Source organism: Bufo gargarizans, chromosome 5, assembly GCF_014858855.1.
Source record: "Bufo gargarizans isolate SCDJY-AF-19 chromosome 5, ASM1485885v1, whole genome shotgun sequence".
In the NCBI taxonomy this organism is placed as follows: domain Eukaryota; kingdom Metazoa; phylum Chordata; class Amphibia; order Anura; family Bufonidae; genus Bufo; species Bufo gargarizans.
The window spans coordinates 103,761,151-103,788,362 of record NC_058084.1 but is presented as its reverse complement, the minus strand read 5'-3'; the positions used below and the strand labels follow the sequence as shown (position 1 = coordinate 103,788,362).

At 42.4% G+C, this 27,212-nt stretch overlaps 1 protein-coding gene across 1 annotated transcript in view; it reads left to right on the top strand.

The window, feature by feature from the left end:
- The window catches only part of SLCO5A1 (solute carrier organic anion transporter family member 5A1), a 109,275-nt gene that overhangs the window by 47,582 nt on the left and 34,481 nt on the right, over window positions 1-27,212 (top strand). Inside the window, exons 3-5 of the mRNA XM_044294173.1 lie at window positions 140-272; window positions 10,910-11,133; window positions 16,939-17,103. Of these exons, the coding sequence (XP_044150108.1) occupies window positions 140-272; window positions 10,910-11,133; window positions 16,939-17,103 (522 nt within the window). The remainder of the gene's footprint in view (window positions 1-139; window positions 273-10,909; window positions 11,134-16,938; window positions 17,104-27,212) is intronic.

Below are 27,212 nucleotides of genomic sequence, written 5' to 3'. Positions count from 1 at the left end.
AAATGTAAAAAAAAGGTTTAAAAAAGTGTAAAAAACTAAAATAATGCTAAATTCTAATCATCCCCCTTCCCAATTTTACATATGTACTTTTTGTGGCGTTGCCCTTTCTGATATTATATTTCTTGTTTATGTTTTGCAGCAATCATGTACGTCATGGGTGCCCTTGGTCCAGCAGCTGGTTATTTGTTAGGCGGAGTTCTTATCGGATTTTATGTGGATCCCAGCGCCATTGTCAACTTTGAGCAGAGCGATCCCCGTTTCATCGGCAATTGGTAAGGACATTGTGAAAGATTAGTGCAATGTGATGCACGCCTGTTTTGTTAATAAAGCCACTGTGATGGATGATCAGGGATATCTGTTTCTCAGTCCATGACTTGGGTTGTTTTAAGTGTCTATAAAGCCTGTGTGATCCTTCTATCTATGGACATCCTGTCCTCCACCATAGCCCCAGAGTTTCTCAGAGCCAATATCCAGGTATCACCCCAAGCCCCAGCATTAGGTCCCTCCGCCAACCTCTCAGTACCACTCTATATACCCCAGTCCACCCCCAACCCCCAGATTTTTCACCCACACAATCCTCTAATGCTTTAGCCAGGTCTGTACATCCCTTTCTTGGGCCATCCCTGTGTGTTCTTTTAGAGAACCTCCCAGATGAGAGAAGGAGGACAACCTCGGGTCACTCCTGGGTGTACCTCCAGGAGCGCGGTTGAGGGATACATGCATTTCCTAAGATAAGAACAAAGGCCACAAGTTACAGATGAACAAATCTCTTCTAAACTAATCAAATTAGTTACGAATTTCCCCGAAAATTTGGATTTAAAGTGGTTGGCTACCTCCTGGGTACTGTTGTGTTTGTAATGACTATATGGCATTTAGTAATATAGACTTTCTTTATATTCTGCACCATTTCTACATTTCATTAAGTATGCCAAGTCTTCTATGCTGTCCACACAGAGGTCTTGTCCAATAAATGGCTGCTGATAGAGGGTCATGTGACCAGGCAAATCACCTCGATGTGACATCTCCTTCCTTCAGATACATTATATCTGCCATCTGCACTTGAACTGCTGGAGTTTAGATCATGTGCAGTGTGTTAGAACGGAGGTGGCTGTGTGATGTTTCTGGTCACATGAACCTCCATCAGTGGCCATCTTATGGACAGGATCTCCCTGTGTACAGCACAAAAGACTGGGCAAACAAGTGACTTACCTTATGAAACATAGAAAAAGGCCAGAAAATGTCCAAGCCCTTCACAGGAATCTGAAACACATGCTACTTGTTTCAGACAAATTGTGCAAAATAGCGGCCACTATTGTACAGGTTAGGAGAAATATACCCCCCAAAAGGATGCTTTTTGGATCATTTTTTCATTTAAAAAAACATCCGAGCATTTAACTCCTCAGATGCCGCTGCCAGTAGTGACTGTGGCATCTATGGGGTTAGACAGACGGAGGGCGCTTTGTGGAAAAATCATGGGGCTCCGATCGATTGCTATGATAGCAATCACCCCGCTTTCCCAAATTCTCACAGAAATGAACAAACTTAAAGGCTATTAACACATTCAGGGGCAAGTTTTTATTGTTGCATTTTACAAATTTTTGTGTTGGTCCGCAAACGGCGGCTCGGATGCGGACCCATTAACTTCAATGGGGCCGCAAAAGAGGCGGACAGCACTCCGTGTGTTGTCCGTATCCATTGCTCCGTTCTGTGGCCCTGCTAAAATATAACATGAACAGGCATTTATATTGAAGGCTGTCCGTGCCATTCCGCAAATTGTGGAACGCGTACGGACGCCATCCGTGTTTTGCGGATCTGCGATTTGTGGACCGCAAAACACACCATGGCTGTGTGCATGAGGCCTTAGTCTGAGACGTCATCTGACGGTTATGTATAGCCCTTATCTCTGTACTTCTAACAGCTCATAAACACTTATTTAAGCCGCATGCTTATCAGTTTGCTAAGAACAGAACTATATTGAGTTTTTATGAGCTGCAGGAATTTAGAGAGGGCTATACATACTATACTAGCCGTCAACTGAGTTCCCTGATGGGACACAGTGTAAACAGAAAGCCTGCTACCGTGCAAATACACAGAAACTCAATGCTGTACAGAGAAAGGGGCTGAACATGTTTGATAAAGACCATTAAAAATGATTTTTAGTTCATAAGGAGCACAATTCTTAATTTTGGACCACTAAAAGAACAAAATTGGTTACCTTTCCATTAAATCTTACACGCACTATGATTTACAGTTATATTGTGTTGCCGTGTAAATGTATGGAGTAGGCTCATGGATTGAGCCCGCTCCATACATGGCAGGTGCTGGCTGTGTAATACAGCAGGCACCCGGCAAGAATGACTGAGATGACACGGTTCCCAGTCATTTAACCCCTATAGGTGCTTTGGTCAGTAGCGTTCATGCCATCTGTGGGGATAGGCAGAGGGAGGGATCTATGCTGCCTTCTGATTGGAGCCCCTATCGTGAAATGGCGGGTCTGTGATTGGTTGCTATTACAGCCTGGGGCCTGAGGCATGAATTCCATAGGCTGCAATAGTAGTCTATGGGACAAACCTTCAAGGATTGCACTTTAAAGTCCCCTAAGGCAGTGTTCCTCAACTTCAGTCCTTAGGGCCCACCTGCCGGTCATGTTTTCAGGATTTCCTTAGTATTGAGCAGGTGATATAATTAGTGCCAGTGCATCAGAACTTACCACAGGTATTTACTATTCATTCTGTAGGATATTCTTAAATCAAGACCAGCGGGTGGGCCCTGAGGACTGGAGTGAAGGAACATTGCCCTAAAGGGACTAAAAATTACAGTAAAAAAAGCTCAAATGTGGAAAAAAAGGTTTAAAAAAGTGTAAAAAACTAAAATAATGCTAAATTCTAATCACCCCCTTCCCAATTTTACATATAAAAATAAACAATAAAAAATAAACATAATAGATATCACCATTTCCAAAAATGTCTAAACTGTTAAAATATTAAAATATTTTTCTGCACGATGTAAAAATATAAATCCGGAATCTATTGGAGAACACTGACAGCATTATGTCAGTGTTATCCAGTACATTCCAGACCTCTAAGGGTTATATAGCATCATAAATCAATATAAGTGCTGGAAGTTCAGGACGGGTGCTGCGGTGCGAGTCTGGAGCGAGACACTCGCTCATCTGAAACGGCCTATTTTGGGTGTAACTCTGCTTTCCCAGAAACAGATAACCCTATCTTTTAGCTACTTTTATTACCCTATAGCATGAGAGTTCTTGAATTTGAAATGGCTGTAACTAAAAATTACATATCAGCTACTTAAATCGAGCCCCTGCAGGCCCTGTCATGTTAAGTTTGTGTTGTTCCAGCATCTTCTTCAAAGGAGGAGGGGGAGCCATTATTAGCTTTATCTCTTACACTGAATCAGCAGCTGAAGTCTTTGGCAGGAACTGAGAACTTGAAAGGGCAAAAAAAAAAAAACCAGCTTGCAGCATTCCAGGTCCAATGCCGACCTTCCACCTCCGAATCTTCTGGTTGGACCGCTGGGCCAGGAGGGTGGTGTGCTGTCAGTCAGTGGCCTCAGCATGTGAGCCCTGAGCCCCATCCACTGCTGGGACCTCCACCAATCCTGAGAATAGGTGCCCCACACTCTTCAAGAATGGAGTGTGGTTCTCAGCTGCTTCCAGCAGAGCCATGGAGATAAATGAAGTGGCAGTGCGCATACTCGACCTATCTCTCCATTCATTTTGGGGGTCCCAGCAGAGTAGAGATTCCCTATTCTTGTGAAAAGCGGGGGTCCCAGTTGGTCAGACCCACATAATCTAATAGTTATACCCTATCCTGTGCATGGGGGATAACTTAAAGGCGTTGTTTTTTTAAATCTTGCCCCCGTGCATCTTTAATATGGTGAATGTCTAGATGATGATCATTGTATAAATCACAGAAAAAGAAATGCACCAAACGGATATGCCACTGACTATACTAGCTAGTCATACAAGCAGATATTAAAAGCTGAGACTTTTGCCAATATATTCCTGTCAGGAAGATATCGGAGCCCATCATGCACCACGTCACGGTCTCTCAGCATGGCAAGGGTCCTACCACTACGGTAACTATGGTGTGAACACGGTCTGAAGGTGATGAAATCCAGCTCACAGCCAAGCTTCCACACAACCGGATAGCAGGAGAACTAATGCAATGTGGATAAAGCAAGACTGTAAGCCACACCCATATCAGACCGTGTGATGGAGGCCACCAGGTGCAAAAGAATGTTTAAATGCCAGGTAAAGGCACATTCACTACATATAAAACAAAGTCACAGAAATATAGTGGCAAATATGGACAATATAGTTGTATATTTTCATCCGCACAATGCTCCGTTTTGTGTAGGATGCCTTTGTGGTGCATGTGGACTGCGCCGGCATCCTCCATTGTACGCATTTTTTGCTGGGGATGGTCGTTTGCTGCGGTCCACATGCGGTGGGACTGCTCCCCCAATGAGAAACACGCTACAGTGCTTGGGGTTTGAGCAGTTCCTCCATATTGGCCACTATATTTCTGTGATTTAGATGATGATCATTGCCTTACCGGAACATGCAATGCATTCCCCGTTCTAAATAGTTGTCCGACACTTTTGGCATGTGATCCTATCCCGGTTACTACCCGCAATGTACACGGGTTGCGCATGTGCAGTCAGGGCAGGCTCGGGCACTTTGAGCAGTCAGCTTCTGAGGCTGCCTGACTGCGCTAGTCTTGATGGGGCTTTCGCTGCCAGAGGAAGCATGTAATTTATGAAGAGGCGCAGGCCTCAATTATTAATGAGAATGTGTAAAATCAGATATTAACCTATTTTTTAAATCAGTGATGCCCAACCTACGGCCTGCGAGCCAAATCCGTCCCGCAAAGCTGTGTCATGCGGCACCTGCGACTCCCTGGAAAAAGTTTAAGGTGTACTAATACGCCTTAGACTTTTCCCCCACATTCATCAGCGCAGTGAGCGATGTGAACGGCACAGGCAGCGCAGCGATGCTGCCTGTGCCTGAAATAGCCAATAGCAAAGCTCCTTACAGCAAGGAGCTTTGTTATTGGTTGGTATAGGCACGCACCGGAGCGAAACAGGTCCTGCAGCAGGGGAAGCCGTCAGGAGCTGGAAGGAGGAGGGGCCGGCTCCAGGGATGGCTGTTGTAAGGTGAGCGGAGCGCTAAACGAGGACCTTGGGACATGCAAGTTTAGAAAAAAGAATATGCTGAGTGTTCCCCTATGATGCTCAGATGGTGGTTGAGGGGGAATTAGCGCAGGGGCGCCAGGGGAGTGGTGTATATGAGTAGGTATGTGTTATAAATTAGGTATGAAATATAAAAACATTTTTTTTGTTTTTTTGTTTATTTATTATTTTTTTTCGTAAAAAGTAGGTCTATAAAAAAGGTATATACAAATAGGTCTATAATCGTGGATAATCATATTTAGCATGGCTGGATCTTAACAAGGTTCCAAGTAGAGCTTCAACATGCAACAAGAAGAAATGGGAGTGAGACAAAACATTTTTTATTTATTTAAAATCTTTATTTAATCGACAAGACAGAGTTATACAGGAACAACGTTCAAGTTGATGTAAGTAGTAACACGTCATTGTACATCATTTGCATAGACAACGTTTTATCCCTGTACAACATCTACCTAACACATCTTGTACGGCAGTAATAACCATAAAGGACTAACAAACAAACATAACCTGGATCACAGGAGGGTGTACACATCAGTACCGCTATGTCTAGCTGGATGATGGTAGAAGCGGGAGGTTGTTGAGATAGATATAACTATGGCCGGCTTATCAGTGAGAAGGAGCCATCTGCTATTAATATCCACATACCGTAGCAATTGAAGAGGTCTAGGTCAAAGTGAGTGTCCTAATGAGACAAGGAGATTTAAGGTACAGGAGTCAGCCCGTTCGACACACACCACTTGAACCAAGGGGCCCATTGTTTAAGGTACTTATCGTGAGAGAGAGACTCCCAGCTAGATAGGACAAAACATTTTTTGAGCATTCAATTTGATGAAAACAACAAATGAACTGAAACAGGCTGTTTTTCAGCTGATCAAAAGTTTAGGACCACACCTCCAAAAAAAACTAAACCCCCCCAAAACAGAAATCCAACTTCCAAACATGAACTCAGTAATGAGTAGCTCCGCCATTATAGTTTATTACTTCAAAAAATTGTTTCGGCATGCTTGATGCAAGCGTTTCCATGAGGTGAGTGGGAACATTTCTCCAAGGGGTGAAGACGGCCGCACGAAGGCCATCTACTGTCTGGAACTGTAGTCCATTTTTGTAAACTTCCCTTGCCATCCATCCCCAAAGGTTCTCAATTGGATTTAGATCAGGGGAACACGCAGGATGGGCCAAAAGAGTGATGTTATTCTCCTGGAAGAAGTCCCTTGTCCTGCGGGCATTGTGTACTGTAGCGTTGTCCTGTTGAAAAACCCAGTCATTACCACACAGACGAGGGTCCTCAGTCATGAGGAATGCTCTCTGCAACATCTGGACATAGCCAGCAGCCGTTTGACGCCCCTGCACTCCACTGAAGGAAAAAGCACCCCAGACCATTATGGCACCCCCTCCACTGTGGCGCACTGAAAACATCTCAGGTGGGATCTGCTTGTCTTGCCAGTAACGTTGGAAATCATCAGGACCATCAAGGTTACATTTTTTCTCCTTTCACCTTTGAATGTCCCATGTTTGTCCAAACTTGCAGTTCTGTGGCGTTCAAGAAGACGAGGTCTATGAAGACGTTTTTTGTTTTTGAAGCCCTTCAGTCTCAGATGCCGTCTGATGGTTATGGGGCTGCAGTCAGCACCAGTAAGGGCCTTAATTTGGGTCGAGGATCGTCCAGTGTCTTGACGGACAGCCAATTGGATCCTCTGGCTCAGTGCTGATGGAATTTTTTTGGCGTCTTCCACTTGACTCAGGATCATTTAAGAAATTCCAAATGACTGTCTTACCGCGTCCCACCTCAGCAGCGATGGCGCGCTGTTAGAGACCCTGCTTATGCAGTTCAACAACCCGACCACGTTCAAAAAGGGAGAGTTTTTTTGCCTTTGCCATCACAACGTGTGACTACCTGACAGAAAATTACAATGAATCCACATATTTGCACAGATTTGGCCTTTTAAAGGCATGTGGGTCCTAAACTTTTGATCAGCTGAAAAACAGCCTGTTTCAGTTTATTCGTTGTTTTCATTAAATTGAATGCTCAAAAAATGTTTTGTCTCACTCCCATTTCTTCTTGTTGCATGTTGAAGCTCTACTTGGAACCTTGTTAAGATCCAGCCATGTTAAATATGATTTTTTTGCCATTTTTCAAGTGGTCTTAAACTTTTGATCAGGACTGCATCTAATTTATTACACATACCTACTCATATACACCACTCCCCTGGCGCCCCTGTGCTAATTCCCCCTCAACCACCATCTGAGCATCAAAGGGGAACACTCAGCACATTTTTTTCTTTTTTCTCAACTTGCATTCACTTGCAGTGCATGGGCGTGCACTGTCTTTTCAAGAGTCCTGCCTCTGGAACGGTTATTCGCCTTTTTTCTCTTTTTTTCTTTTTCCATCACCCAGTAGTCTCCTTGGCACTTTTGACACTCTCTTCTCCACCCTATTCGTCTCCCCCACCCCTTTCTTTTAAAAATTTCCTCCTCTCATATATATAGACCTTGGGACATGACAGGGCCGCTGGAGAGGCAAGGAGCAATGGACTCATGTGACTGGTCCCTGGTGACCCTGCCTCCCCCTCCTCCTGTCACCCCACTAGTGACCCTGCTTCCCCCTCCTCCTGTCACCCCACTAGTTACCCTGCTCTCCCCTCCTGTTACCCCACAGGGAAGAAGAACTATGATGTTTAGTTCAGTTTCCGTTCAGGATTCTGTATTTTTACCGGACACAAAAGTGCTGCATGCAAGGCTTTTTTGTCTGGTCTTTCGACAGAATCTGCAACAGAGGCTCCAACGCAGATTTGAAGACCTACGTATTATGTGTTTTAGTAATGCTCACACGTGCCCCCTCACAGTGTTTTCTGGCAAAGCTACCTGGTTCTGGCCTGCAAAATTTATACAATGTCTAGTGAAGCTCTCAGACGAAAAATGGTTGGGCACCACTGGTTTAAATCATGTTTTTATGTTAAACACATGCCTAGAGGTCAGTAAGGCCAGTTCCAGTCTATTATGTCTATGGCCTATGTGGCTGCTTTCAGAAAACAGAAAGCCTAGTGGCCAGTGTGAAAACTGCATGATTTTAGGACTTAGGTAGTGACATGGCAAAATAAAAAAATCACCATAATGTAAAAAAAAAAATAGCTTTTACAGAAAAACTTTATTTAAGCAATAGGTCATTGTCTCATGACACAATCCCTTTAAACGCAGAGCTTACGGGCAGTAAAACTTACAAATCTTCTTTATTCCATATCAAATGTTAAAAAAATGCACATGGTTAGTGACCAGCAGGCTGACATGTTTTAGTAAAAAGACCTTACTCATAGACTGATTTTCTGATTGGATTACCCTGGATGTGAACTAACCGTGAATCCATGCTGGAGTGGGCTGCATTGCCCTGCTATCTGTGAGATGGATTTATTTTTCATCACACTTGAAACATAGCACCTACCCCCTTTGAGAACCTGGCGTCTATATCAGTAGTGCCACCCCGTGGCCCATGCGCAACAGTTTGCGGCCCGTTCCTCCTGGATGGAAAATACAGCTGATTGTCTGCCTGTTTCTGATTCTAAAGCTGTGCGGCACTGGATTAAAGCTGTCAGTGACCCTAAGGAGAAGACAGAAGCATTTATTACCACTTCTGCCTTATCCTATGCTCAGTGCAAAACGCTAAGTAGACACCCGGGACTAACATCTGCGATTGGTGATAAGGCCGATCGCAGATGTTTAACCCCTAAGATGCTGTGGTTAATTTGTAACCACAGCATTTGAGGTGGCTTTCCCCTTGGGCACTGCACTTCCGGGACTGAACAGCTTTCCCGCGTAGTGATCGGGGAAGCCATTCATTGTCTGCGATAGCCTGGGTCTCACTAAAGAAACCCATGCAGGTGGCAGGGCTCCATAAGAATATAGTGAATCTGCAGTGAATTGCAATGGCAATTCATTTCAGTGTCGGGGTAGATTCACACGACTGGATCTGTTTTTCGGTCCTCAAATTCCGGATCTGCAAAAAAAACAAAAAACGAATGACGTCTGTACGGCATTCGTTTTTTTTGCGAATCCATTGTAACAAAGCCTATCCTTGTGTGCAAAACAGACAATAATAGGACACGTTCTACGGAACCGATGGATTGATGCGGAAAGCACACGGTGTGCTGTCCGCATTTTTTGCAGACCCATTGAAAGGAATGGGCCCTTATCCAATCCGCAAAAAAATGGAATGGACACTGAAACAAAATACATTCGTGTGAATGTAGCCTAAGGCTGGGTTCACACCTGAGCGTTTTACAGCGCGTTCCTACGCGCTGTAAAACGCACAACAGGCAAGAACCAATGATTCCCTATGGGAATGGTTCTCACCTGGGCGTTTTACAGCGCGTACGATCACGCTGTAAAACGCCCGACGCTCAAACAAGTGCTTGAGCTTTTTTTGGGGCGTTTGTCACGCGTTCCCGCACATAGATATTCGGGAACGCACGACAATGTGTGCACGCCTGTCTCTGTATGCGCGATTGTAAACGCCCGTACAAGCGCGCATACAGAGCGCTCGTTTCAGAACGCTCAGGTGTGAACCCAGCCTTAGGGAGAAGGAATCTAATAATTGCTTCTTGTAGCTGCGAGGGATCTTTTTTTGTGGGGTGAGCTGTAATTTTTATTGATACTATTTTAGAAAGTATATGACTTTTTTTATCACTTTTTATTACCTTTTTATGGGGGAGATGAAGTGACAAAAGAAATAGTATTTTTTTAATCCTTTTTTTCCCCACATATTTTAAGTCCCTCTAGGGTACATGAACTTGCGATCTTCTTCCATACACTGCAACAAATTACTTTTGAAGCCTATAGGAGATACATTATGTTCCTATGGAGCCATTGTTGATCACAGACTTTGCCTCCTTTTTTTCCCCACATATTTTAAGTCCCTCTAGGGTACATAAACTTGCGATCTTCTTCCATACACTGCAACAAATTACTATTGAAGCCTATAGGAGATACATTATGTTCCTATGGAACCATTGTTGATCACAGACTTTGTCTCTGGGTGTTTAGTGAGCAGGTGCCAAAGTCCTGACTTTCACGGTGCATTTATGGTGGTGATCGAGAAGGGGTTAATATAACTCAATTTTGTAACTAGTGTAATTAAGTTTTGCTGTTTGTGATTTGCTTTTTTCCCCTTTGCTGGAGGGAAACATAGCACAAACTCAGGTATATTGTAAGCTTTTTGCTGCAGCCATGATGTGTGGCAGCACCCTAATTGTGCCGCTGATCAGCCGATAAATGAGCAAATGCTGAGTTGCATCTTTCTTCAGGATGAAGGATGCACGATCATCCGCAGTACATGTCAGAATGTAATTAGGGATGTGGTGTGGATAATCAGTAGACCTGGATGAGGGAGGAACAACTGTGATAGCGATCATTCCTCCCCCATTCTCTTTATATCGGCCTATGTAATAGGCCAATTCAAATGAGCACAGATTGACCTTTTTTTTTTGCAGTCCGTTAAATAGATTAATGTCAAAATGTGGCCCCCAGACCAAAATAAGGTTATGCACCCTTGGTCTAGATAATGAGACCTTCGCTTATATTCATACATAACACTAGATTTGAAAATGGATCTTTTTGATATCATCTATCTTTGTCGTATTGTTTAATTCACCAAAAAATAAAGCCAAGTGATGTACTTACTGTGGATCTCACTTTCGGCTTGCAGGTGGAGTGGGTTTCTGCTCTGTGCTATGGCAATGTTACTTGTCATCTTCCCAATGTTTACCTTCCCAAAGAAACTCCCCCCTCGACAGAAGAAGAAGAAGAAAAAGAAAAGTAACTCATATGATGTTTCCAGTGATGATGATGTGATGAAAGAGAAATCTAGCAACACAGTGAAAGTAGATGCGGGTGTTGGCCCATCCATTGGGTTTGGCAAGAATTTTAGAGGTAAAATAACATCAATGATGTCTTTATACAGCTTCATGGGCTTGGGTAAAGAAAACCTGTCACCACAAAATGCAATGCAAAGCAATCTGCAGGCAGCATGGTACAGTATGTGGCCCCATCTTGTAGGCAGGTCCAAATTATCAGAAGGCAGGGCCAACACAACTAGGAAGGGTCAGCAATACCATATTGTGGCACAAAATACCACCCTATCAGAGCCAGATACCTCAGTGCAGCACAAAAAACTGCACCAGCAGCATAAAAAACAAACAAAGTGCATCACAAAATAATTCCCCAACAGCACAAAATACCTTCTCAGAAGCTTCTCCTCTATGGTGGACAGTGCCAGCTGCCACATTCTGTCCTATTCCAGTTTCCTCAGGGTGGCAATACAGTTGAATTCAGGATCCAGGAGGACAATTGTGGTTGCCGCCCAGGTACATACCTACTTGACGCCCCCATAGTTAATTAACTCTGGGAGCAAAAACATCATTACTTTCATGGCTGGTGACCTTGAGGAGGGCTCAGGCTTCCCCCTCGGCGTCAGCCCACCAGGAAATTTCCCTGTAGAGTCCATGGCAAGTCCATCAATGAGAGCAGGAGAAGCTGAGCAGATTGATATATTGTTTTATGGGAAAAGATTCAGTAAAATTAAAAATTTATACATTTATATCTCTGCTTTTTTCTAACTTTGTATAATTGCAACACCAAGCGATCAAAAAGGTGTATGCCCCCAAAAATAGTACCAATCAAATCGTCACCTCATCCCTCCAAAAATTAGACCCTACCTAAGTCAATTGGTCAAAAAATAAAAAAGCTTTGGCTCTCAGACAATGGAGACACTAAAATATATTTTTTTGTGCTTCAAAACTGTTATTATTGTGCTAAAGGCCTCATGCACACGACCGTTGTGTGCATCCGTGGCCGTTTTCCGTTTTCTTTCACGGACCCATTGACTTTCAATGGGTCAGTGGAAAAATCGGAAAATGCACCGTTTTGCAGCCGAGACCGTGATCCGTGTATCCTGTCCGTCCAAAAAATAAGACCTGTCCTATTTTTTTGACGGACAACGGTTCACGGACCCATTCAAGTCAATAGGTCCGTGAAAGAACACAGATGCACACAAGATTGGCATCCGTGTCTGTGATCCGTGGCCGTAGGTTACTTTCATACAGATGGATCCGAAGATCCGTCTGCATAAAAGCTTTTTCATAGCTGAGTTTTCATGGGGACGCTTCTAGTTAGAATTTACAACGAACTGTGTACATGACTGCCCCCTGCTGCCTGGCAGCACCCGATCTCTTACAGGGGGCCGTGATCCGTACAATTAACCCCTCAGGTGCTGCACCTGAAGGGGTTAATTGTGCTATTATAGCCCCCTGTAAGAGATCTGGGGCTGCCAGGCAGCAGGGGGCAGACCCCCCTCCCTCCCCAGTTTAAATTTCATTGGTGGCCAGTGCGCCCCCCCTCCCTCTATTGTAATAATAGCATTGGTGGCACAGTGTGTGGGCCCCCCTCCCTCCCTCTATTGCATTAACATTGGTAGCAGTGTGCGCCCCCCCCCCCCCCCTCCTCCCTCTATTGTTTTAATACATTGGTGGCAGTGTGCGCCCCCCCCCCCCTCCTTCCTCCCTCTATTGTTTTAATACATTGGTGGCAGTGTGCGCCCTCCCCCTTCCTCCCTCTATTCTTTTAATACATTGGTGGCAGTGTGCGGCAGCAGGGGGCATGTATACAGTTTTTTTGTATATTCTAACCTGAAGCGTCCCCATCACCATGGGAACGCCTCTGTGTTAGAATATACTGTCGGATCTGAGTTTCACGATGTAGCTCATATCCGACAGTATATTCTAACATAGAGGCGTTCCAATGGTGATGGGGACGCTTCAAGTTAAAATATACCATCGGATTGGAGAAAACTCCAATCCGATGGTATAAAAGAACTCCAGACTTTACATTGAAAGTCAATGGGGACGGATCCGTTTGAAATGGCACCATATTGTGTCAACGTCAAACGGATCCGTCCCCATTGACTTGCATTGTAATTCAGGACGGATCCGTTTGGCTCTGCACGGCCAGGCGGACACCAAAACGACTTTTTTTTCATGTCCGTGGATCCTCCAAAAATCAAGGAAGACCCACGGACGAAAAAACAGTCACGGATCACGGACCTACGGACCCCGTTTTTGCGGACCGTGAAAAAATACTGTCGTGTGCATGAGGCCAAAGTGAAATAAATAAATAAAAAGTTTTATATTAGACATATTAGTTTTATATTAGACATATTAGGTATTGCTGTGTCCGTAACAACCTGCTCTATAAAAATACCACATGACCTAACCCCTCAGGTGAACACCGTAAAAATAAAAACAGTGCCAAAAAAGCAATTTTTTGTCACCTTACATCACAAAAATTGCAATACCAAGCGATTAAAAAGGCATATGCCCCCAAAAATAGTACCAATCAAACTGTCACCTCATCCCGCAAAATAGGAGACCCCTACCTAAGACAATCGGTCAAAAAATAAAAAAGCTATGGCTTTCAGACTATGGAGACACTAAAACACAATTTTTTGGGGGTTTCAAAAATGATATTATTGTATAAAACTTAAATGAATAAGACAAATTATACATATTAGGTATTGCCACCTCCGTAACGATCTTCCCTATAAAAATATCACATGACCTAACCCCTCGGGTGAACGCTGGAAAAATAAATAAGAAAAAAACTGTTCCAAAGTTACCAATTTTTTGGTCACCTTGCCCCATAAAGTGTAATAATGAATGATCAAAAGTCTTATGTACCCAAAAATGGTACCAATAAAACCGTCAACTCTTCCTGCAAAAAACGAGCCCCTGCACAAGATGATCCACGATCGGCATAAAAAAAAAAGCTTTATTATGTAAAACTAAAACAAACAAAGAAAGTAGACATATTTAATATCATTGCATCCGTAACAACCTGTTCTATAAAAATAGCGCATGATCTACCCGGTCAGATGAATGTTGTAAAAAACAAAAAAAACGGTGCCAAAACATCCATTTTTGGTTACCTTGCCTCAGAAAAAACTTAATATAGAGCAATTAAAAATCATATGTACCCCAAAATAGTACCAATAAAACTGGCACCTTATCCCCTAGTTTCCATAATGGGGTCACTTTTTGGGAGTTTCTACTGTAGGGGTGCATCAGGAGGGCTTAAAATGGGACATGGCATCTAAAAACTAGTCCAGCAAAATCTACCTTCCAAAAACCATATGGCGTTCCTTTTCTTCTGTGCCCTGTAGTGTGCCTTTACATCAGTTTACAACCAGATGTGGGGTGTTTCTGTAAACCGCAGAGTCAGGGTAATAAATATTGAGTTTTGTTTGGCTGTTAACCCTCGATGTTTGAAAGAAAAAAATGGATTACAATGGAAAATCTGCCCAAAAAGTGACATTTTGAAATTTCATCTGCATTTTCCTTTAATTCTTGTGGAACACCTAAAGGTTAACACAGTTTGTAAAATCAGTTTTGAGTAGCTTGAGGGGTGTAGTTTCTACAATGGGGTAATTTATGGGTGGTTTCCACTATGTAGGCCCCACAAAGTGACTTCAGACCTGAACTGGTCTTTAAAAAGTTGGTTTTGTAAATTGTCTTAAAAGTTTTAAGAATTGCTTCTAAAATTCTAAGCCTTCTAACGTCCTAAAAAATAAAATCACATTTACAAAAGAATGCCAACATAAAGTAGACATATTAGGAATGTTAAGTAATAAATATTTTATGAGGTATCACTTTCTGTTTTAAAAGCAAAGAAATAGAAATTTAGAAAATTTAGCATTTTTACAATTTTTGGGTAAATGTAGGATTTTTTCATAAATAAAGGTGAAATTTATTGACTCAAATTTGTTACCATCATGAAGTACAATGTGTTTTGAGAAAACAATCTCAGAATGGCTTGGATAAAAAAAGTGTTGCAAAGTTATTACCACATAAAGTGACACATGTCAGATTTGCAAAAAATGCCCTGGGCAGGAAGGTGAAATCTGGCCTGTGGTAGAAAGGGTTGAAAGGGTTATCCCATGATTAATGTAAAAAACAGAAATGAGACATCATATAGTACATGACAATCTCTTTCTAACAAAGTTAGAACCAGCCCTGTACCTCACATGGATCCAGAGAGCCCCTCATTCATTGCTCTGCTAGATTTATTTCAAGCTGACAGCCCAAGGGGAGTGTCTTTTCTGCTGCAGCTCAGGGTGTGTGTCCATGCTCTCCCTATCACAGCTCAGGGGGCGTGTCTCAGCTCTCCCTATCACAGCTCAGGGGGCATGTCTCAGCTCTCCCTATCACAGCTCAGGGGGCGTGTCTCAGCTCTCCTTATCACAGCTCAGGGGGCCGTTGAAGGATGAAACTGAGCATGTGTGGCCTTCTTAGTGAGCAGGTCCAAGAAATAAGAAAAAAAAAACAGCAGGTGGCGCTATACAGATACTTTTATTGAATAGCTCAGGGGCCATGCTAAATTTCTAATGACATGCAATTACAAAATAATTAATATCCAGGTTCTAGCTTGAAAACGTGGAACAACCCCTTTAATGGTATCAATAAAATCTATAGCTTACCCTGCAAAAAATGAGCCCTAAGACTAAAATAAAAAGTAATGATTGTGAGAATATTGCAACACAAAGCAATAATTTTTTAAAAAATAAGCTGTTTTTAAATGTTGCAAAACATAACAAAAACATGTAAATTTGGCATTGCCATCATCATACTAAGCTGCACAGTAAAGTTAAAATGTCATTTTTACTACACCGTAAAAATGAAACCCTCACAGTTTTTTTTAAAAAGTTATACAACTGACCTGGTAGACTCCAGTTCACCTGATATACTCCAAAATGGTGCCAAAAATAATATAAATATCAGTTGCTCTGCATAAAACAAACCCCTAAGTTATGGCATTGCCATTCAGAAAAAACACCTTTCACAGACCAATCCTGATAGATATGTTTTAGATACCTTTTACTGAAAACTGAAATCTGCTGTGTATGGTCGGCTTAAAGGGGTTTTCCAGCAGGATTAAATGTTTATCTTTAAATATTTACATATGGCCTAGAGCGGGTTAAAAAATAAATAATAATTACTCACGATCTGAGACTGCCGCTGCTGTCCTTCCGCTGCTTCCCGCTCTCCACTGCTCTCCACTTCCTGGCCCTGGGTCAGCGCACAGGAAATGGTAGAAGTCAGCTCAGCCAGTCAACGCAGCAGCCAATGATTTGCTGAATCGGCATCTTGAGACATTTCCTCGCTGCTTTTCACCTCCAGGTTCAGAGGTAGACTGCAGTGGGTACTGGAAGCAAGAAAAGTAGCAAGGATCTATGAGGGTGAGTAATGTTTTGTAACCCACTCTGAGCCATTGTGAACTACTCAGGGCCTGTCAATGATCTCCTAGTGATCTACTGGTTCGTTGGGTAGGACCTGGATAACTTTGCCCATAGTATTCATCAGGAAAACGGACTCATGGGACTTTGGTAAGATTATACCTTGTTTGTAAAAGAACTGGAAGATACAGGATTTATGATGTAACCAATGCTTTTTTAGTATTTAGTGTGCAACAAAATGTATTTTTTTTTTACAATTAGTAGAATTGTACTTTGTGATTTTTATTTTTTGTATTTTCGATCATGAAAATGTGCAGAATAAATGATATGTAACTTTTTGGTGGCAAATCTCTTGCAGAAAATCCACTACATGCCCTCATTTCAGGAATCCGACATATATTGTTTTATTTTTCCATTCATTCTTTATAAACTTCATCTCTTGTCATTTTTAGACCTTCCAAGAGCAGCAGTCAGAATTTTAAGCAACATGACATTCCTTTTTGTGAGCTTGTCATACACAGCTGAGAGTGCCATTGTCACCGCTTTTATTACCTTCATTCCCAAGTTCATCGAGTCTCAGTTTGGCATCCCAGCTTCCAGTGCCAGCATCTACACTGGTAAGGTCATGCTGATGATGCATGTGAATTACAATAGGAAATGGGCTTTTATGAAATGACTGATAAAGACAACATTTGTTTAAAGGGACTGTCTGGGATCAATAAGTGTCTGGAGGTGATGTATAAACGAATAAAAGAATCACTGCTTTAATATTTATAGCGTAACCTCCGGATAGGTCATCAATGTGGATCTCTCCCACGATCAACTGTTTGAAGAGGACGCAGTGCTCACCGTTCTTCTTAGTCTAGTAACGTCACGTTATTTGGACACAAGGCCAGTTTGCAGCTCAGGCCCATTCAAGTACCAAGCATAGCCACTATACAGTGTACGGCTTAGTAAGCTGTAGGGAGGCTGTAGTGATCAGTGGAGAGCAGCAGCTTCTTCTTCAAACAGCTGATCGGCGGGGGTGAGGATAGGCCATCAATATTTAACTCCTGGAAAAACCCTTTAAATTCCCATCTGCTCCAACACTGCCTCATTATTTGTTGATCTTAGACAAACCCTTTAATAGTTGTATAGAAATGATATGACATGGTAAGTATCTTCTCAAAAGGTTTCTAACCATTTGATGCCTTATGGAACAATATAAATTGTCTTCTTTAGCCTCTCCTTCAGTAGTTTAGATTCTTGAGGCCATGGACGTATACATTATGTACAAGCAAGAGCTAGTAAATTTGCTGGACAATGGGATGCCACAGCGCTCCTGCTAAGTCACGCCCATGTCATGCCAACTTTTCAAAAAGGGGGCAAGCATGGTGTAAAACCTACTTTTTAATGGTACTTTTCTGGTGTAGGGGTGGATATATTCCACCCATTCTCTTCTGTAAAATCTTTCAATATTCCCTTAAAGGGAACCTGTCACCTCAAAAACGCATATAAAACCGCCAGCATTACCTCATAGTAGCCCCCAGTCTGTTAATAATCATATGTTTGATCCAGTAGTCTGACGCTCCATAGATTAAAAAAACAATGTTTTAAGCGCCATCAGCACTATCTTGCCGGTCAGCTTCAAGTCAAGGTAAGCACGCCCCCTAACCGTCCCCTCTTTTGTTAGATTGACAGCCTGCAGTGCGACCGGGATCGCATAAGTCTCGCGCATGCGCGGTGCGCTCTTTGGAAAGGCGTCTCCGCCTGCAGCCAGTGATCACGCTCAGGAGGGTAAAGGAATCGTGCTCGCGCTTGTTCGCACTGGCCGGCGCATGTGCAGTGTGCAGCTGAAAGCGGGCTAACAGCGGTAGACGGGATCGCACCTTACCAAGGAGCGCACCGTGCATGCGTGAGACTTATGGGATCCCGGACGCACTGCAGGCTATCAATCTAAAAAAAGAGGGGGCGTGCTTACCTAGACTTGAAGCTGACCGGCAAGATAGCGATGATGGCGCTTAAAACATTATTTTTTCAATCTATGGAGCGTCAGACTACCGGATCAATCAAAATATGTAGAAACCACGGCACTCAATATTAGATAATCTAAATTAATTCATTTATTAATTGTCCATCCCAGGTAGGATCATTTATAATGCAAATGGCCAACGATATCGTTTCGGTCCAACAGGACCTTGTTCACGGCCTGAAATAGGTACATCATAATTTAGTGTTTTGGTACATCATAAATAAGGACATATTACATATCATGGATGGGCAATATATAGTTCTAGCAAACTGAAAAAAATATCCAGATAAAATATCCAGATACAAATATCAAGAATAGAGAGATGTCGAACATATACATAGATAAATATAGATATATATACTACGGTGTCGTAAAGGGAGCAGATGAGAAGACCATTGGCAAAACAAGGATGGCACGTGATTCCAAAATCATTATCTTCGTATTGTAACTAGAACAAATGGAAGACCATATTCATGTAAACGGTAGATTCACGTAAAGGTATATACACAGGATAGAGTTAGTGCCAGGAGACTAGGGAGATAGCGTAATGTAATCAAGTCAATTAATCAATTGGACAAATTTGCTAGAGGTGTTTATCAAAAATATCAGCTCTATCAATATAATATATCATCTCAATATAGTATTCTGGCACTATCTAAAATAAGGAGTCATTTTTGAAAAAATGCAATCATAATAGCTGAGTAATGAGTCATGTTGACAGAATAAGAAAACGGAGTAAGAAACTGAGAAATAGAAGTTTGGGGGTAGAATAGAGTCATATTCATATTATGCATAAAATAGTTGTACAATTTAGCAGACCTATAGGGGGTAGAGTATTAGGGTTCTGAGTACTGGGTAGCAGAGGCGAGTGGTGATAATAGATAATGCGCAATAGTATCGGAACAGGCATAAGCTATAATGGTGGCAATATGGAGCGCTGCAAACAAACCTTACTGCAGGTGATCTGGAGACATCGGGAGGACTCGTTGTGGGAGCGCGACTTCCGGGTTTATATGGGGAGCCAGGATGGTTTTGCGCATGTGCCGGCCCTTTGGTAAATGCCGTAGTCTCGCGAGGACTGTTACGTCACTCGCGCATGCGTGTTATTACTCAGTATCGGACATAGAGTGTCCGGGGATCGGAGTATGTTGCGCAGGCGCTGTACATTGTTTGAAAGTCGCTGCATTGTGGAATAGATGCAAAGCATGATCAAAGCTCAATATATCATGTATATTGTATTGTATTATTGACTCGATAATTTAAGTACTATATAGGAATCTGTAATGAAAAACTATAAAGGAAACACGCTAATACTACTAGTATTGACTCTATATATACGATGGTATACTACCTGTAGGGTGCGACTATAAAGGTCATTTTGTCTGTGAAGATAGGAGAAAGAGGAGAGTTAGTACATGCATTTAGGTAAGCTTCTATTACATATAGCACTACAGTACTGTCAACAGATAATGAAGATTGACAAATGGGGATCGACATAAGGATATCAACCTGTGGAGGTAAAAAATGTGAGAAGAATGGTCCCAGTCTATTAAAGGTGACGAAAATCAAATACGAAAATCAAAGTCCCTGTTCATTCCATAAGGAGAAAGAGTTTTTAACTCAAAGATCCAAAATGCCTCGCGTTCCTTTAGACGTGCGATCCGGTTACCTCCTCTTCTTGTTTGCGGCACATGTTCTAAAATCTGGAATTTTAACTGGTTGATTTGATGTTTATTGGATAAGAAGTGGTGTGGAACCGGAAGCTCGGTTCTGTTACATCGGATATCAGATTTGTGTTTCGATATACGATCGCGTACACACTGTGTGGTTTCGCCCACATAGGCCAAACCACATGGACATTTGATGAGGTATACCACAAAAGATGAGTTGCATGTGTAGAAGTCTCTTGCTTCATAGATTTTGCCCGAGTGGGGATGTACAATCCTATTTCCCTTGATGACATTAGTACACTGGGCGCAATGGAGACATGGGTAGCTACCTGTCTTACGGGGAGCCAAAGTGGTTTGTCTCAATTGTGGTGTGGAGGGGCCAATATCGGCGTGTACTAGCTGATCTTTGAGATTAGGTTGGACGTTTGTAACACATCCGAATCGGGTTTCTGAATTCGGACACTTTGGGATATGATCGTGTTAGTATGGACCAGTGTTTTTTAATTATGTTTTGAATTTTTGATACAAAGGATGGTATGTGGTAACAAAGGGAATACGTGCAGAGGGTGACACTCTATTGGAACGTTGAGGAATCTGTTGCGCTAAGGTAAGCTCTTCTTGCAGTAACTTAGTGGGGTAGCCCCTATCAGTGAATTTACTTGCCATTTCTTTGAGGCGTTGTTCGCGAAGAGAAGGGTCTGCTACTATTCTAGTTACTCGTGTGAATTGAGATCGTGGTAAAGAATGTTTGGTATTCTGGGGATGACAGCTGGAATAGTGTAATAATGTGTTACGATCAGTCGGTTTTCTAAAGAGATCAGTGGTTAATGAGCCGGTTGGAGTTTTAAATACCAGTGTATCTAAAAAGCTTATCTTATCTGGATCTGTGTGGGAGGTAAAAGAGAGGTCTGGATCTTGTTCGTTAATATGATCAATGAAGCGAGAAAATGAGTCACTATCACCAGTCCAGACGCAGAAGATATCATCGATGTATCGATGCCAGGTTAATGCAAACCGTTGAAAGAGGTGGTTGGGATATATATTGTCCTCCTCAAATTTTGCCATAAAGGCATTTGCATATGGGGGCGCCACATTTGCCCCCATTGCTGTACCCCGTTTCTGAATGTAGAATTCGTCACCGAACATAAAATAATTATTTTGTAAGACTAGTCGCAAAAGTGCAAGGCAAAAGGTTTGTGCATTAGGTGAGTGATTAGAGGTTGAGAGGAGTGAGGGGAACGGCTTCTATGCCCTTCTCATGGGCAATAGAAGTATATAGGCTGTTTACATCTAGTGTTACTAATATGCTGTCGTCTGGAATATTTTGTAACAAGGAAATGGTGGATAAAAAATGGGTCGTGTCAAGTAAAAAGGAGCGAGTATTTTTGATTAATGGCGTAAGTATTCGTTCTAAGAAGATGGAAAGTGGAGAAAGAATGGAGTCCGTTGATGCGACTATGGGTCTACCTGGGGGATTTGTTAAATTTTTATGGATCTTTGGTAATGTATAGAGAACAGGGGTGACGGGATGCTCATTGAGAAGGAAAGAGTAGGTCGGTTTATCGATGGTACCTAATTGGAGGTGGATGTCGAGTAGAGAGATAATTTCTTTTCTGATACGAAAGATGGGATTATGGGGTACCTTACAATAGGTTGCAATGTCCGATAGTTGTCGTTTTATCTCCCCGACATATGCTGTGGTGTCCATAACTACGATGGCTCCACCTTTGTCGGCCGGTTTTATTGTAATGTTTTTATCCTCCTTCAATGTGTTGAGTGCAATCCGTTCCTCACTTTTAAGATTGTGGGGTATGTATAAAGATTTATCTTTTGGTTCTTTCAAGGTGCTGTCTATGTCTTTTTATGACCAGATCAATGAAGGCCTCGGCTGCATGGTAATTTTTAGGGGGCATAAATGAGCTCTTAATCCTCAGGTTAAGGGATTTAATTGATAGGTCCGAGGCTATGGTCGTTATTTGGGGTATTGGCTCTGGTGATTGCTGTTCAAAGTGTGCTTTTAATCGGATGGATCTATAAAACCGTTGTAGATCCTGTTCCAAGGAAAAGGAGTGAAAAGAACCGGACGGGCAAAAAGAGAGTCCCTTAGATAATGTGTTTAGTTCTGCGGGGGATAGTGTACGGGATGAGATATTAACTATTATGTCCGTACCTGTGACCGGGTCTGTATTCCTGATGGATTCCGATTGACGTTTTCCCCTTCCTCGGCGTATGCGGCTGTTCTTCTCCTTCCTGGGCAGCCGGCAAATGCGCAAAACCATCCTGGCTCCCCATATAAACCCGGAAGTCGCGCTCCCACAACGAGTCCTCCCGATGTCTCCAGATCACCTGCAGTAAGGTTTGTTTGCAGCGCTCCATATTGCCACCATTATAGCTTATGCCTGTTCCGGTACTACTGCGCATTAACTACTTATAATTCTTCATCACCACTCGCCTCTGCTACTTAGTATTCAGAACCCTAATATTCTATCCCCTATAGGTCCGCTAAATCGCACAACTACTTTATGCATAATATGATTATGACTCCATTTTACTCCCAAACTTCTATTACTTAGTTTCTTACTCCGTTTTCTTACTCTGTCAACATGACTATATTTCATCACTCAGCTACTATGATTGCGTTCTTGTAAAATGACTCCTTATTGCAGATAGTGCCAGAATACTATATTGAGATAACATATTATATTGACAGAGCTGAGATTTTTGATAAGCACTTCTAGCAAATTTGTCCAATTGATTAATTGACTTGATTACATTACGCTATCTCCCTAGTCTCCTGGCACTAACTCTATCCTGTGTATATACCTTTACGTGAATCTACCGTTTACATGAATATGGTCTTCCATTTGTTCTAGTTACAATACGAAGATAATGATTTTGGAATCACGTGCCATCCTTGTTTTGCCAATGGTCTTCTCATCTGCTCCATTTACGACACCGTAGTCTATATATCTATATTTATCTATGTATATGTTCGACATCTCTTGATATATTTTTATTTTTATCTGGATATTTTATCTGGATATTTTGTTAATTTACTAGAACTATATATTGCCCATCCATGCTATGTAATATGTCCTTACTTATGATGTACCAAAACACTAAATTATGATGTACCTATTTCAGGCCGTGAACAAGGTCCTGTTGGACCGAAACGATATCGTTGGCCATTTGCATTATAAATGATCCTACCTGGGATGGACAATTAATAAATGAATTAATTTTGATTATCTAATATTGAGTGCCGTGGTTTCTACATATTTTGATTGATCCTTTCCACTGAGCACCAACAGTGACACACAAGGAGTGCCATCCACTACAATTTTTCAGACTACCGGATCAAACATATGATTATTAACAGACTGGGGGCTACTATGAGGTAATGCTGGCGGTTTTATATGCGTTTTTGAGGTGACAGGTTCCCTTTAAGACATTTTTTGTTGTAGCAGCACCTGTATCGCTCCATATCTAGACAGACATGCCATTTGGGGTATAGGAAAACTGGTTTGCAACCTTCAGGAGAGTTGTAATGTCAGCCGAATCCGTTATTATTCAGGTGTTCCAAAAAGAAGAAAATTGGCTTGACAGAAAAGGACAAATTAAGGACATCAATATCTGCTCGCGGGGGTCTGACTATAAGCAGCCCCGCTGATGAGCTGTTGATGTCACCACCATTAGCGTCATGGCCTTTGTGCAGCTCAGCCCCATTCAAGTGACTAGGACTGAGCTGCAGTATGAGGGACAGCTACTATAAAATGTACAGCGCTGTGCTTGGCATACCATGAACACAAGGGGTGTAGGGGGTCCTGAGGATAAGTCATCAATATATAATTCCTGGAAAACCCCTTTAATCTAGATTAAATATTTTATTTACCACATGAATTATTTTTTGGCATAAATTAGTAATACATATACTATAAAAATGGCTTAGTTGATTTCTTCAAACAAAATAGCACCAGCCCATAAATATATGTACCGTAAATACCGGTGTGTGTGTATATATATATATATATATAAACGTCTGTTGTGCAGTGAAGTGAGCCTCATATACTGAAGATCTGACACCCACTTGTGTTATCTGTTCATAGATATTAGTTATGGGCTGGGATGATAAGGGATATGCATCTCCTGCTTTATTTAGACCTCCAGCAGTACAGTAAAACTGTAATTAAATCCTACCCCTCTGCTGACCCTGTCCCAGTCTATACAGCAAAGCTAAACACTGAGCGTCAGAAGACTGGAAATGCATAGTCTCTTAAGAAATATTATATCCAGTGATTTTATTGACTATGCTGAATATTAGTGTAATAATTGTGCTTCCTGACATTAGCTTACCACTGTAGAGAGTCTAGTTGAGGTTGGTGTGAGGATAATGCAGTGCTGTGCGGACCCTTAGTGAGCAGATTATCCTGCTTAGATTACCCTATACATGTATACATCTGGTCTCTCCTGCTGAATGTGAAAAATGCAAGCACCGACAACTTCATTTTGAAGCAGTAATCACAGAAGAATGCAGGGCTGTAATCTCCCAGAGCGTTGTGTTCATACGTTAACCACCATGTCGAGCTGCTGTCACTAATGGCACAGCACTTATTTTAGCCAAATATAATCTTTCATTATATTATACGTTTATTATCTTAACCCCTTCAGGATGGGCCAGTTTTTCCAAGAGCCTTAACTTTTTTACTTTTCTGTTCACATAGACATATGAGGGCTTGTTTTTTTGCAACACTATTTGTATTTTTAATGGCACCATTTAATTTACCATATCCTGTGCTAAAAATGGGAAAATAAAAATTTCTGGTGAAAATGTAAAAAAAAAAAACTATTCCACCATGGTTTTCTTTATTTTTACAGCATTCACTGTGCGCTAAAAATTACATGATGACCATATTTTATGGGACAGTACACAATTTGGTGCAACTAGGGTTTCTAAACTTTTTCTCATTTGAAAGGGTGAGTCCTAGCTGGGATTGGATGGCTCTTTGCAGGAAAGTAGTATGGTGTTTGCAGCAAAATTGCTCCATAATGCTGGAGTAAAATTCTGTCTCTGAGTAAGCCAACCAACAGTTGGTATAGAGTTAGACACAATTGTCTATCTCTCTAGCAAATTTATCATTCAGCCTGAGCCTCTGTGATAAATATGGTTCAGGGCTAGATAGCCTGTCTTAAAGCGAACCTGTCATCAACTTTACGCTGACCTCACTGGGGGCAGTATAAAGTACTGACAGAAATGCTGATGTCAGCGGTGTGTCACTTATGAGCTAAAAGTAGGTGGTTGCTGAGAACCAGCATCATAAGGCCTTGAAAAGAGTCACATCTACCTGAGAAGAGTCCTGGTTATTCCTAATCTCCTGCTCTCCCCCATCTGCTGATGATGGACAGTTCTCTCCTAGAGAGAAAGGGAGAAAATTAGGTAGAAGACTGTCAGTCATCAGCAGGTGGGCAGGAGAGCAGGAAGTCATCAGTAACCAGGACTCTTCTCAGGTGGACGTGACTCTTTTCAAGGCCTCGGCTGCAATGATTATGATGCTGGTTCTCGGCAAACACTGACTTTTAGCTGATGTGTGACAGTGGATGCTGAATCATTATTTATTTATTTTATTATATTTGATTTTTTTGTATTACATTTTGGACCTTGATGAACTTATGTCTTTTTTCAACAGTATAAGGCTACTTTCACACTAGCGTTCGGGCGGATCCGTTCTGAACGGATCCGCTCATATTAATGCAGACGGAGGCTCCGTTCAGTACGGATCCGTCTGCATTAATAACTTTAAAAAAATTCGCAAGTGCGCAAGTGCGAAAGTAGCCTGCGCGGATCCGTTCAGACTTTCAATGTAAAGTCAATGGGGGACGGATCCGCTTGAAGATTGAGCCACATTGTGGCATCTTCAAACGGATCCGTCCCCATTGACTTACATTGAAAGTCTGGACGGATCCGCACGGATCCGCACGCCTCCGAACGGCCAGGCGGACACCCGAACGCTGCAAGCAGCGTTCAGCTGTCCGCCTGTCCGTGCGGAGGCGAGCGGAGCGGAGGCTGAACGCCGCCAGACTGATGCAGTCTGAGCGGATCCGCCTCCATTCAGACTGCATCAGGGCTGGACGGCTGCGTTCGGGTCCGCTCGTGAGCTCCTTCAAACGGAGCTCACGAACGGAAACCCGAACGCTAGTGTGAAAGTAGCCTTAGCTATGTAACTATATGGATGCGCTGCCATATTGCTTAGATGTGTGCTCTTTTCTTGATATGTGGTTACCCCCCTAGTGCCAAGAATTTTCAGCAGAGTACCCTCGAGGATGCGAGAAGTGATAAATGTTAACAAAATAAGGGTAATCTTACGCTGCTGTCATAGGCTTTCTTCTAAGCCTTTGTCAACAGTTTCTGCAGATTTTAGAGAAAGAATAGCGCAACATGCATCCCTAATCTTACTGTCAAAAGGACAGACACCACATTAGGACCAATGATGGATGACTTACTTTTAAAATTACATTTCATGCTCCTAAACATACAGGAGAATACAGCACTACTTACCGTATTTTCCCCCTATAAGACGCCCCAGTCCATAAGACGCACCTAGGTTTTAGAGGAGGACAATAAGAAAACATTTTTTTAGATCTCAGGTCAGACCAGCAATCAGACCCACAATGTTAATCAGACCTTAGCTGACAGCCCCAATCAGACCCCCAATGTTAATAAGACCCCAATAAGACCTCAGATCCGACCCCCCAATCAGACCTCAGCTCAGACTCCAATGTGAATGACCCCCAAGCAGACCTCATATAAGAGCCCCCATTGGCCTCTCATCAGCACCCATTGCCTCTAATGCCCCCCATTTCCTCTCATCAGCACCCATTGCCTCTCATCACCCCCCTATTGCCTCATATCAGCCCCCAGCAGCCCCCATTGCCTCAGATCAGCTCCCATGCCTCACTCTTGATAAAATAAAATAAAAAACTTACCTTCCTGCTCCGGACGCTGCTGCTACTCACCACCAGCATGATCTTCTTCCTCCTGCTGTCGGCT